Source organism: Phodopus roborovskii, unplaced genomic scaffold (genome assembly GCF_943737965.1).
Source record: "Phodopus roborovskii unplaced genomic scaffold, PHOROB, whole genome shotgun sequence".
NCBI lineage: Eukaryota > Metazoa > Chordata > Mammalia > Rodentia > Cricetidae > Phodopus > Phodopus roborovskii.
Window position 1 is genome coordinate 9,920,279 of NW_026126424.1, and position 13,424 is coordinate 9,933,702.

General features: G+C 44.8%; 1 protein-coding gene across 1 annotated transcript in view; it reads right to left on the bottom strand.

Moving 5' to 3' along the window:
- Positions 1-505: 505 nt before the first annotated feature.
- The window catches only part of Abca4 (ATP binding cassette subfamily A member 4), a 113,225-nt gene continuing 100,306 nt past the window's right edge, over positions 506-13,424 (bottom strand). Inside the window, exons 40-48 of the mRNA XM_051185585.1 lie at positions 13,336-13,398; positions 12,779-12,885; positions 10,792-10,933; positions 6,977-7,111; positions 6,131-6,234; positions 5,958-6,050; positions 4,971-5,220; positions 4,087-4,173; positions 506-854 (exon numbers count right to left, since the gene is read on the bottom strand). Of these exons, the coding sequence (XP_051041542.1) occupies positions 732-854; positions 4,087-4,173; positions 4,971-5,220; positions 5,958-6,050; positions 6,131-6,234; positions 6,977-7,111; positions 10,792-10,933; positions 12,779-12,885; positions 13,336-13,398 (1,104 nt within the window). The 3' untranslated portion in view covers positions 506-731. The remainder of the gene's footprint in view (positions 855-4,086; positions 4,174-4,970; positions 5,221-5,957; positions 6,051-6,130; positions 6,235-6,976; positions 7,112-10,791; positions 10,934-12,778; positions 12,886-13,335; positions 13,399-13,424) is intronic.

The window sequence follows — 13,424 nt, forward strand, 5'->3', positions numbered from 1 at the left end:
TTGGATGGCTATTGCATGAGACTATAGTCCCCCTCATTTTTAGGCACCCTCTCCCAGCTTAATGCTGCCATCTAGGGCAGTAAACAGAGGAGACCCAGCATTTTATAACGGCTTCTTTCCAACGACATTCGAGATCAAATAATCCACCAAGATCCTGCTCACTCATGTCCCTTTGTGTCCTGTCCTAACTGTCCCTGCTGAAAAAAAGAAAAAAGAAAAATGCATTCAGAGAATATCAGTGGATAGCGCTTACATGCACTTCCCGGTGAGCATTTTCCTTAAACTAAACAACATGAAACACTTTGACATGTGACAGTATATTCACTTCTACTCCAGTGTTGCAAGATTTTTGGCACAACTAGTATGTGAGTGACTCCTGTGGAAGCTCACAGAAACCTGAGATGCACTTACCCTCTGAGAAAGTCCAAAACTATACACCATTTGCTGAACAGTAATGAAGCTGTGTTTAGGAGATTAATGAGCAGTTCACCAGGAGAGTGAGTGCACTTTATTCCTCCTTCCAAATAACAGCCACACACCCACACCCCTCCCACCCCACAAAAGCAGAACCACTCAGAATAAAAGTGGCGCCAAGCAAAGCCACTGATCAGGGGACTATTTAGGTGGTCTGGGTGAAAAGATGACTGTTTGGATAGGTCAGTTTTGCCAGCAGGGGTTCTGGTGAGCCCACAGGTGAGTTTTGGTTTCCTTCTGGAAGAGCCTCCTGGAGTTCACTGAGGGCATCTCGTGTGTTTGTCTTCTGCTGCAGTAGGGCTGTTTATATTAGCGGGTTGTTCAGCTGATCCCTGGGGCACAGGCTCCTTCGTCTCTGGCCGCCCAGCTTTGCCTTCAAGCTGTATGAAACAAGCAAGATGGGAGGAATCAGCCCTGTGGAGGGTCAGCTGGACACTTCTCATCCTGGTTCTCTGGAGCCACAGTGTTAGGTTCCAAGGTGTGGGTAGCCATTGGCAGTCTCTGGAGGATGCTCAGCTGAAGGACTGGGATTCTGTCAGACCACCAAGGCTGCCTTGATTTCTCAGCTGTGAAGTGAGTGGGCCAGATGCACTCTAAGGTCCACACATTTCTTACAGATACATACATGCCTGTGTGTTTACATTTTAAAAGAAAACTAGTCTCTGGGTGCTTTTCCAATGGATGTTTTGGAGTCTATGTTCCCCATGCTGGAGTCCAAACTGAGATCTTTGTAGTTTTAGACAAGGGCTTCTATCATAGAGCTAAATTCCCAACCCTGGGTGTTTTGTTTTTTTTAAACCCAAGAAAGTTACCATTACCTTACACCTTACTGGCCCAAAAAACCAAGAAGTTATCATTTAGATTCAGCCCCCCCTTTTTTTTCCAGTTTGTTCAGAGGTGGCTCCTGGGAAGATCATTTGACCAGTGTGTGTGTGTGTGTGTGTGTGTGTGTGTGTGAGAGAGAGAGAGAGAGAGAGAGAGGGGGGGGGTAGAGGAAGAGAGAAAGAGAGAGAGACTCAAATGGACTTCATGATAATGAATTCAGATCAAACTTGTGCATTACTAAGTTCAGGGTCCTGGAGAAATGGACATTTTTCTAGCTCAACCTTTCTAGCTAGAGACATATAATCTCTAATCATAAATTATAGGCTGTCTTCACAATCCAGTATCAGTTGAGGGGTGGAGGTGGAGAGGAAGCAGATGGGCCTTCCCAGTCTATGTAAAATGTGGCTTGTCCAATTATCTGGTTTAGACACCCAACCTCTGAAGAAGTAGACAGTGCTATGCAAGGATGAGAGCAGGAGCTGAGATGGCTCCAGGGTCTCCCTCAAGGCTTTGAGAACTTTAAACACTTAGGAATTTTAACGGAAGGATAAACATGGTGTGGGGGAAGTCTCTGTAAAAATAAGAGTCAGGCATTGCTCCTGATTTTCTGAAGCAAAGGTGGCAGGTGTAAAATGATTCACTTGTTTAGATTTCTAAGTTAACACCCTCAATCGACAGCTCTCCTACCAAGATCTTGATGTCCATCTGTTTTCATAAACCGACGGTGAGAATATATAAAGTCTAATCCCAAGAGATGTTTCCTAAGACTGGGTCCTTTCTTTGGGGAGTTTGAAAACATCTCCGATAAGCAGATTTTCTAGCTAATAAAACATCTATTCAGTTTCTGCTCAAAACCAGGGGCTCTGAAGCCATCAGCTGCTGAACTCCCCAAAGTCTGGCTTTCCTGTTTGCTCAGAGCAGGATGAGAATGTTGCCTAGACTCCCTTAGATGAATCACCTGCTTCTTGTTTTCAGGGTACTTTAAGCAAAATTATTTTTAAATAGTATAATGTAGATAAGAACTCAATTACTATCTGTTTCATGACAGGTTTATATATAATACCATATAAAGGATCTTTGTAAACTTTTATGAAGATGGTATGCCATTGATCAGAGTTAGATTTTTGAATAAAATAGCTATTATAAAAATAATAGTTTAGCCAATGTATTACAGTAGGTTCTTGATTGTTGGTAAGTGAAAGAAAAAAAAAGTGACAAACACAATAGTAATGTGATCTCAGGGAAAAGTCGGAATTAACCAGTCCAGATTACAGACCGTGAACACCCTGGCCTGGTCCAGTGGTGAGCTGGTGTTAGCCCTGTAGGAGGGACTGTGCCCCTGGCTAAGGCAACCCACACTTGCAATCCCAACACTCTGGAGGCTGAGTCAGGAAGACTACAGCCTTAGAGACAGACTGGAACACACAGTGAAATCCAGTCAACAAATTAACAAATAAGTAAAATAAATAAATAAAGAGTAGGTTGTGGTATGTGGAAGGGGCCACAGGTAGTTCTTAGAAATAATTTTGCTGACTATGTGTTCTCTGTTATAAAAGGGACTCCTGATTGTAAATGACTCTCCAAGAATAATTTTTTTTCAACCTGTATCAACAGCAACTGCAAGATCTAGAAATGAGAGACAATAGTTAGAAGATTGGCATAAGGAAGCTGTCCTGGACAGGCATTTTTACTTGGGCATCTGGGCCCCCTGGAGGATGACAGATGGGGAGACAAAGTCAATCTTGCCAAGTAGCCATGGGGTGGAAAAGTATAAATTACAACATGACCTTGGAAAGGCACACTTTGCTCTTCATTGTACTTGGCTTTTCTTGCAATCAAGACATGGTTGGGATGAAAGAGACCTCTATGGAAATAAAGCATTTGACATACATTTGTTGTTGTTGTTGTTTTATAAATTCTGAGTTGATTTGGTTTGCTGTCCAGAAGGCTGGACAGAATAGCAGTTACTTGTAAAAATTCAAGCTTAAGCCTAGCCATCTGGCTATGGGCATGGACCTCACTATTTTCTCAGGAAACTGTGGGGGTGGGGTGGGTGTACTCCTGACATAGGTTCTGTGCCAGGGCAGGACTAGAAGTCTATCCCAGACATTATCTTGGGCCAGAACTTGTACCTTCTATCACTTTCTATCATTTCTTCCTTCACTATCTTTATACATCCATGAAGAACAAAGAATCCACCTCCCCAAACTGGTCCAAGCCTTGGCTCTAACCAGGCATGTCTACCACTGAAACAGAGTGCCAGTTAGTCTCCATCTTTTTAAACTCAAAGGTGTTACCAAGATGTGTTGTCGATCACCCAGCAGCCAAGATGTTTCAATATCCTCTCTTTCCCTGTTTAGTCTTAAAACTTGGACTTTGGAGTTTTTATATTGTTAGCAAAAATATGCAGGAAAGTTCCTTGGGCCTGTGAGGTGGTATCGCTGGATAAAGTCACATGTCTCAAGCCCGACAACTTGAGTTGGATACATACACATGCACACACGTAAGTAAGTGCTTTTAAAATGTGATTCACCCACACCATCTGAATGGCTTTCAGATTCCAGGAGGGAGCCAATCTGCTACCGGGGGAAGTCTACAACTGAGAACGGCTTAGTGGAGAAGGCTGGGATCAATTAAGGAGTATTGTAGGTATGACAGGGACAGGCGGAGATATGGCTTGGCTGCTCTCTGCAGAGCCTCGTCTGAACCTCAGGCCCAGTGGGTCAGCGAGGCCCCTGAGCTGAGGCCCCCATCTAAGCAGCGGTTAGGAAAGGGCAGTGGAAGTACCTTGGCTTGCCAGCTGGCTCCAGCAGCTCGAGGATGCAGAGGGAGGTCATAGGTCTCCGTCTGCTGTTTAGCGAAGTTCACAAATACCTACAGGCAGGAGAAGAGAAAGTGGAAGTTTCCAGAAAGATGAGACCCTGTACCACCTGCATGCTTTGCTCTGTTTCCCACAGTTGATGGACAGCTATATAGCTGGGTGGCTGGCCCCTGAAGTCTTCCTCTCCTCCTCTTTCTCGTTCAGATCTTCAGGACCCACACAAATGTGTGGCATAAGGGTAAACTATAATTATGACCGTGAGAGGTTGAGACAAGAGATTCTCCAGAGCAAGCTGACTTGCAAGAGCAGCCACATCACTGGAAAGTTCTGGGTTTGATTGAGAGATCTCAAAGAATAAGAAGGACAAGCAACTGGGGAAGATTCTGACACCAACCTCAGGCCTCTACAAGCATATTCACACGTTTGTGTGTACCTGCACACATGCAAATACACACACAAGAACATAACATTCATATCAATAAATGAATACCTACATAAAGAGCAAATGCTTACAAAGACTCACTGAGATGTACAATTAAATATGTCTATTTTGTTCTTTGTAAATGATGCATGAAAGAAAGAAAGGAAGAAAGAAAAAACAGCCACTACCATGCATCAGAAAGCATGAAATAACATGTAAGAAAAGATGCACCAGCAAGCATGAGAAAAAAGAACAAAGTAAAAGAAGCAAAGTTTGTGGATGACGAGAATATTGGTAGGAAACCATTTCTGAAACTCCAGATTTGACTCTAAAGACATCCTGTCTGTCCCCACGTTATGCACTTCTCATCTCAGGTGCTGGAGTGCGGGGGCACAGCCCACTGACACTTAGTGCCCTGGGTGGACTTGCCTGGTCCAGCGTGGTCTGAGTGACTGAGTACTCCTCGATGAGCAGGCTGTCCTTGTGGGAGATGAGCAGCTGGAAGACCCTGGCCAGGGAGGAGGAAGAGACCTGGAACTGTAGCATGCTGTGGTGCCGCTCCCTCTGCACACTGCCTGGGAAGTTGCCTTGGAAGAACTGCTCGACAGGATTCAAGTCGGGAAGCGAGTCGTCCTTTGGGGATTGAATTTTCATTGTGACGATGTAGCCATCTCCAAACCTAGAAAGTGCAGAGTGTGCTTCATGAACTCCCCAAAATTTGGGTCTCAGATAAGCATATTCTCTGTCCCTTCACCACTATGCTTGATAGCTTATATCTTGGGCTCTTGATTAGCATGTTAAATATATGAGTGACAACTATAAATCTACTCTTTCCCAGGCATATTAGGATTCAAGGAAAGAGTGATGTTACAATAATCTCATTATCAAGGAAATATCCTGAACCATTTATAAGTTTATGGATATAAGAGAATCTTGTTCAAGATTACCGTATTATTAGTTTGCCATATAACATATGATCATTTTTCCCCCAAACTTAACCAGATACAATATTCTAGAAAAGAAAATTGGCTGCTGGCCTTGAACTCACAGAGATCTGCTCACTTCTGCCTAAGCCTCCTGGTCTCTTAATCATTCCTGCCTTGGTCGTAGACTCTCAAAAAACATGCTATGTGTCCTGGATGTGTAGGGAAATGTGGGTTGATACTAGATCAGTGACAGTGGCCCTGATGCTTCCCAGCTAGTCTCTGTAAGTGCCCCAGTGAGATTTCTCCCATACAGAGACTCCTGTGAGTTTCAAACTCAAGCAATTAGTCCAGGAGAGAACATCAGCTTTCTCCATCTGCCTAGAGTCTGAGCCAGCCATCTTTGGCTAATGCCTGTGGAATGAAATGTCCATGATGAACTCATGTTGAATCCATAGAGTGCAGTGAAAGGCACGCCGCTCTGTCTGCTTACTTGTACTTGAGGTGCTGAATGGTGCCCAGACACTGAAAGGTGCCCTTCACCATGATGGCCAGCCGTGTGCACAGCGCTTCACATTCTTCCATGCTATCATGCAAGAGAGAGGAAGTGAGAACAAAGGTAGGGGGATGTCCCTCCCTCCCTCCACCTCCCTGGGGATCTCTTGCCTGTGGGAGGTGAGAACCACAGCTCTCCCTGCTCTGATGATGCTCACAATGGTATTCCACAGCATGCGGCGTGCCTGGGGATCCATCCCTGTTGTGGGCTCATCCTGTAGAGTAGGAGAGGGAATAGGGAGAAATGGGGCTTGGAGTTGGTCTTTCTCCATCCTTGCATCTTTCCTGGGCTAATAGACATGTGTACAATCACTTCCCAGCAAGCAAGATAGAGCCATGATCCGCAGGACACAGGGCAGGAGAGGACTCGGGAGAGCTCAGAAACACAGTGTACACCTACAGATCCATGTCGGCTACCCAGTAAATTACAGTTAAGACCACAGGAATAGAGACATAGAAGGTGGAGGAGGAGGAAGGAAGGAAGGGAGGGAGGGAGAGAGGAAGGGAGAGGGAGGGAGGGAGGCAGGGAGGGAAGACAGGCAATAGTAGAGGGAGATAGCCCAGGTAACTTTTCCAGTTCCCTCTATGTCCTGTGTCCTCTTAAAAACTCAGACTGCATGGACTCAGGAACTCTAGTCTGCTCCAAATTCATGCAAAGGACCCTGGAGCCCCTGACTCAGGTCAAAGCTCCTGTCCACCCACACCCTCCCATCTTGTTTTCAAACATTTCCTGGAGCTGTTCTGAGCTCCAGGCCCCTTGAGAGCCTTCCCAGGCACAGAAGGCCAGACTGTGCTTGCTGTGACCAAACACTGGACTAATTTCTCAAAGGGGAAAATATGTGAGCGAGTCAGACAAAAGCAAACTGGTATCTTTTCTAAAGCTGCAAGCCCTGAACTAATTTTCCCAGCCCAGGATATGCAGTGACGCTTCAGCTCTGCAGGGTATGGTGCCCTCACCAGCAGCAGCAGGGGTGGGCAGCCAATGAGAGCTATGGCAGTGGACAGTTTCCGCTTATTGCCGCCACTGTAGGTGCCTACCAGGCGGTCAGCGTAGAGAGACAAGCCCAGGCTCTGGATACCCCAGTTGGCAACCTAGGAGAGTGAAAGAAATTTCAGCTGGGGGGGATGATGAACAAGTCAACGCCCCAGGCACCCACACGGTTCAAAGCTGTGTTCTCAGATCTCAGCTGGCCAGCCCCCCACCCCTCCCCAGATCTGTTGCAGCAGGGACACCTGCTGGCTGGTATGCTCTAGGACATGGTTCAAGGGGAGAAGGGCCCTTTTCTATTCTTGACCATTGATTTCACCAGTGTGGCTTCCTCAGTTCTGCAGCTGCCCCACCCACCCAGCCAGCCAGCCAAACAGCCTTCAGCCATCCAAAGACTGCAGTTCTCACCAAGAGTTCTAAGGTCGCTTTGAGGACCCCTAAAAGCATTGGCTCTACCTACAAACAGAGTCACATCTATAAGCTTCTTGTGCATCTGACACTAGGAAAAGAGTTTTGAGGCAAGCTCACCCCATAGGTAGCCGTGTGACTGACTTCCCATCTCTAGCCCCATACTTAGACATCACTTCCTGTGAGCCTTTGCCTGGGCCGGCCGCCCTATTAACAAGCACAAACCTCATCCCAACAATTGTTTCCTGCTTCATTTTCCTGTCAGGGCTTGCTGCTCTCTAACTCCCTGGATATTTTACTTAACCTGGTGTTTACCCTCCCACTAGGATACAGGCTGTTTGGAATAGTTTCACATCCCCCACCCCCACACCCCAGTGTGTGTGTGTGGGGGGGGGTTGTGTACCATTGTGGGTGCCTCAGAACACATGTGGGGGACAAGCGCCAACCTCCAGTGCTGTCTCCTCCCACCTTGTTAGAGACAGGGTCTCTTAGCTCTTCACGGCTGTGTATGCCAGGCTAGGTGGGTGGCCCATGAGTTTTGCCGAGTCTCCTGTCTCCCTTCCATCTTGCTGGTGGGAGCACCAGGGTTGCAGACATGCCCCACTACACCTGACTTCACTGGGGAGTCAAACTCAGGGCCTCGCAGTCGCTACATGCTTCACCCATGTAGTCATCTTCATAGCCCTATTGCGCTTCTTTGGCCTCCTGCGGTCAGTAACATTTCCATTCGCTATTAAAAACATACGTAGCCCCTCTTCCTCACCTCCTTTTAAAAGGGGTTTTGTTTCTTTAGAATTTATCTTATGCTTTTTAGTAATAAGATTCAGGCTGTACACTGTCAGCCAGGATTCTACATAACTGAAGTCGGAGCTAGATATGATATTAGGGTATCAAATCTGGGAACATTCTACATTACATTAATCTTGATCGTCCAGTTAACACATTGTCTAATTTTTTTCATTGAAAAATCGCATACTTACTTAGCCCAGGCGGTAGTGGCGCACACCTTTTATCCCAGCATTCAGGAGGCAGAAGCAAGTGGATCTTTGTGAGTTCGAGGCCAGCCTGGGCTACAGAGTGAGTGCCAGGATAGGCTCCAAAACAACATAGAGAAACCCTGTGTCAAAAAACAAAAACGAAAAAACAAAAAGCAACAAAAACAAACAAACAAAAAAAAAAAAACTCACATACTTACTTTGACACCATAAACAATTTGTATAGATGTTATTTTAGAATATATAAAATATCTTATTTCTCATTTAAAAACTTCCTCTTACTTAGGGTTACTATTGCTAAGATACAACACTGACTAAAAGCAACTTGGGAAGGAGAGGGTTTATTTCATTCATACTTTCATATAATGTTCATCATTAAAAAGCACTTAGGGCATGAACTCAGACAGGGCTGGAACCTGGAGCCAGGAGCTGTTGAGAAGTGCTGTTTACTGGCCTGCTCCTCATGGCCTGCTCTACCTGCTTTGTTATAGTCCCCAGGCCCAGTGGTACCACACACACCAGCTGGGCCCTCTTGGATCAACCACTAGTTAAGAAGTCGTCCTACAGGCTTGACAGCCTGATCTTACCGAGGCATTTTCTTAGTTGAGGTTCCCTCCTCTCATTAGCTGGCGTCACATTCATGACAAATCCAACTCTAGCTCCTTCCTATGTTGTCCAACAATCATCCCTCAGTGCTTGGTTGTAAACAGAACTTCCTGTGTCTCCCATTCATTTATCTATAGCATGGTCTGATTTTAAAAATTCCTAATTTTCTCTCAATAGTTTATAAACTACTATGGTAACAAGTTGCTTTTTAAATTGTCACATTTTAAGAATTATTTCTTTTTTTCAGTGGAGGGAATTGAACCCAGGGCATTGTGGGTGCTAGGCAAGCATTCTACCACTGAACCCCATAAGGGCCATTAATTCTTTAATGCTTAGATTGCTCCATAGTTGGCCATAGGACACCTCTTCAAGATGGCTCCTTGTGACATGCCTCATTGCTTTGTTTAAAGACCTTCCCTACTTTCTAGTAACACAAGATGATCCTGCCTTGGAATGAATTGTTTATTTGAAGAGTCATGGTCCCAAATCTAAGCATTAGGTGTGTTCATTGTTATTAGGGTAGTTTTATGCCTTGGTCCTCTCAGAGCCAGAGAGGCAGGCAGGCAGGCACGCGTGCGCGCACACACACACACACACACACACACACACACACACACACACACACACACACCATATGCGAGCACACCTACATTATGCACAAACAGGCACATAAACATTTCAAGAGTGCACAGTGATATCTCCCATTCCAATCTATTCCTCTGAGGAGTTCTTTCTTGCTTTCCCTTTCCCTAAAATTACACACCACTTCTTCTATAATATGGAAACTAGCTTTCCAAAACATCCACTCATTTATTTGTTTACTCAAGTCAATCACACACCTACAATTTTTCGGAATTGCTTTGTCCGTACCAATATAAAAAGCAAACATATTTTTAAAAGATCAGATATTGAAGAGCTTTGTCCCACTCTGCTTTACACACGACTAAGGATACATACCCTACTATCTGCACGATTATTTACAATAGGCTAATTTGTTCCAACTTATATTTGGTGTTAGGCTTCATTTCTGTTTTCACATTTATTCTCCCTTCTTATTCTTACTGATTCTGTCTTAGTTTTGAATCTGTAGAACATGGACACACCTGCATGAGTCAAAGCTAAACAAAAGGTAACATCAGAGAAGCTTTCACTTTATTTCCCTCTTACAACCAAAGTCGTCGTTGTGTGGTTTACCCTCTTCTGTCTTGTTTGGAAAACTAAGCAGCCACATACTGCTTATTTATTTTCTTACTTTCTTTCATAAATGTAGCGTCCCACATGTCCACTTTCACACCTAGTCTCTTCTCATACAGTAATATTAGAAATAACACTGACAATAAGTCTGTAACAGGCCACAGAGACCATCCTTATCCTTTTTCTGTAACTGCATAAGATTGTCACATGGATTCAGCTGACTATGCCTAAATATTTAGGTGATAGACAATATTTTGAATTGCAAGTATAATGAATAATCTTGTGCTTATGCATTTTATACTTCGACACCTGTATCTTCAGGGTAAATTTCAAGAATGTTGATTGCTGGATTAAAAGACAAATGCATGTACTATCAGCTGGATAGACTGCAGGGCAGGGATTTTGCTATGCATGTCCCTATTCTGTTCACTGTTATATCCAGCTTCTAAGTCAGTACTCGGCACACAGCAAGCTTGACTATTTGCTGGAATGGGTGGATAATATGCCTAACTGATAGTACTTCATAAAGCATGAATATCGTTTGCCAATCTCCCATGTGGCCATGACAAACTGTTTTTCACCTTCTCAATTTCCTGTGCTGGCACACCCCGCAGCCTGGCATAGAGGTAAAGATGTTCTCGGCCTGTGAGTAGGTCATCAATTGCATCAAATTGAGGACAATAGCCCATATTTTGATGGACATCTGACATATTGGTTAAAATGCTGCAAGAAGAAAGAGCAATTAGTGAGTTTCCTTCGTAGAGGGGGTGAGCAGAGAGTAAGACCTCCATTTTAGAAGCACACATGGAATTTAGAAATCAAAGTGGGATCCTGAAGTTGGAAGCATGAACTTCAAGGGTGGTGAGCTTTAAAACTAGTGGAGTCTTTCCAGTTTCCATGTCTACCCCTCAAGAGATGAAGTTAGACTACCTGGCTTGAGAGCTTAAAAACAACGGTTTAAGAAATGGTCAATGTATTGTCAATGGATCTAATCCCTCCTAGATATTTGGGGAGTAGCTTGGAAAAGGTAGATACCTCCCAGTGGAGGTAAACTTCTTCTTTTGTGTTTATTGGCAGACAAAGAGACAGTCAGAAAACTATGGAGGCAGGAGCCTGGCAAGTGACAGAATAGTGATCTGTCTTCCCCATCTGATAAATCTATTAATACCCCACTAGAAATGTATTGAACAACAACAACAAAACTGTACATAGATGATTTTATCAAATCTCCTTTGTCTAACCTCTTATACCTCAGGGAGTATTAAAAAGGGGTGGCTAGAATAGGATGGGACATACAGAATCCATTGCAGTTCCTTACTATGACAAAGGTCACTCCCTCAAGGTATAGGTAGGTCAGCTGAAACCACCCAGGGAAACAAGGAAGTAACCTTGCCAAATTCACAGGAATTACCTTACCTGATCTGCAGTCTTTAAATCTTAGCTTGCTTTCTAACTTGCAGCTCAGTTTTACCTTAGGATTGCAGGTCGTGTCTCACCTGTGCTAAAACTGGTGTCACCTAATAACTTCCTATAACTCTATAATTTCTGCTGTTCCCACTGTGAAGTCACTTGCTTGGTGACAGATAGCTGGGCAGCAGATGAATGAGAAACACTCAGCTATGACCTGGCTCTATCTTTGTAGTCTGTTTGCTTCAGACCCATCAGGCATGGCCATGGAGGGCTGGGATCCCAGATTCATCTTATCTGAGTCCCAGAGGTGTGTGTGCTCAGCATTCTGGCCACCTGTTAGGCTGTGTCATGCAGGGCTTTTGGGTAGCAGTGTCTGTCTCCATTTCTAAACCAGAACAGAGTGCTGTGAGTGCTCTCAGTGTGTGAGAGTATTGCTGTTCAGGAGCAGCCAACAAAGAGAGAAACCAGCAAGAGGCCATTCACCCTCTTCCCTGCCCTGCCTCATAGAGGACAAGTCTGTTTAGACTTCCATTGTTACAGAGGCCAATAGTGACTCTCTAGAAGCCAAGGATATAGGCCAGCTTTCTCTTTCTCAGCTTTCCTTAGTCTATGAGAGCAAGGATTGGCACACAAATAGCCAATGCTGAGAAAGTCCCCCTGAGTGAGGTCCCTTGAGTGAGGACCTCCATTCTGAAACTCTGTTATCCCAGGAGACCATAACCTGGGATCCAGAGGCTGCAGTGGGATCATGGGTGTACCCCAGGGCTCAGTAAATTCCTCAAAGCTTTGTAAACTGTCAGGAGGGAGGTAATGGGAAGCAACGGGATTTTCTTAAGGAGGAAGATGATGCGGGGCTCGGCAGTTGCTGAGTCTGTAACCCAAACAGATGAAGAAGCATTGACTTTGTGACTTCCAGAACTTTCTAGGAATCCATGCTAAGAGCACTCTTTTAACCGTTACAGTTTAGTTTGGTTTTTCAGCGTGCCTGTCTGTCCTGTGTATTTTTAAAACACGTTCTGTGGGAGGTCTCCCTCCCTGCATAGATCTTTCTGGGTCTCAGCATTACTCTGGCATATGACTGAGAATGCCTTTCCTTATGCTCGCACAAGGACGTGGCCTGTGGGGGACACCCTGCAACAGGAGAGACAGAGCACTCACCTCTTGCCTGCTATGGTAGCATCACCTGATGTCACTGTGGTGTCCCCAGTGAGCATCTTGAATGTGGTTGTTTTGCCTGCACCGTTCACTCCCAGGAGGCCAAAGCACTAAGAGAAAACAGGACGGGTATTGCCCTAGTGACCAAGGAGGTCTTTACTGCCACACCCCAGGCCAGCACAATCGCTGGGAGTCATTTTATACCTGGGCTGCCATTATTGAGATTATTGGCCATGTGTGGCTATCAACCCAAAACACACCTAATCCTAACCGACATGGGCACGAAGTGCGTAACACGCTGGCTTCAAAGACTTATAACAAGAACAACAAAGAAAAATGAAAAATGTCTCAGTAATGTTTTACATTGATTACACATTGAAATAATTGAAATTGGGTAAAATAAAAATAGTAAGTTTAATCTGTTTTCCCCCATTGTATCTACCAGAAAGTTTGGCTTTCATTAGATTCCTGCTGTCCAGTTTTTCTCAGAGGGAGAAGATTTTTGGTTAAGGACTGATTTTTCCCAAGAGCTATTTCGTGGTAGTCTGTATGGTACCTACCTCTCCAGGACGGACTCCGACACATAACCTGTCTACTGCTGGACTGGAGGAGCCTGAGTAAACCTGTAAGATCCAAAGAAACTGGGCTG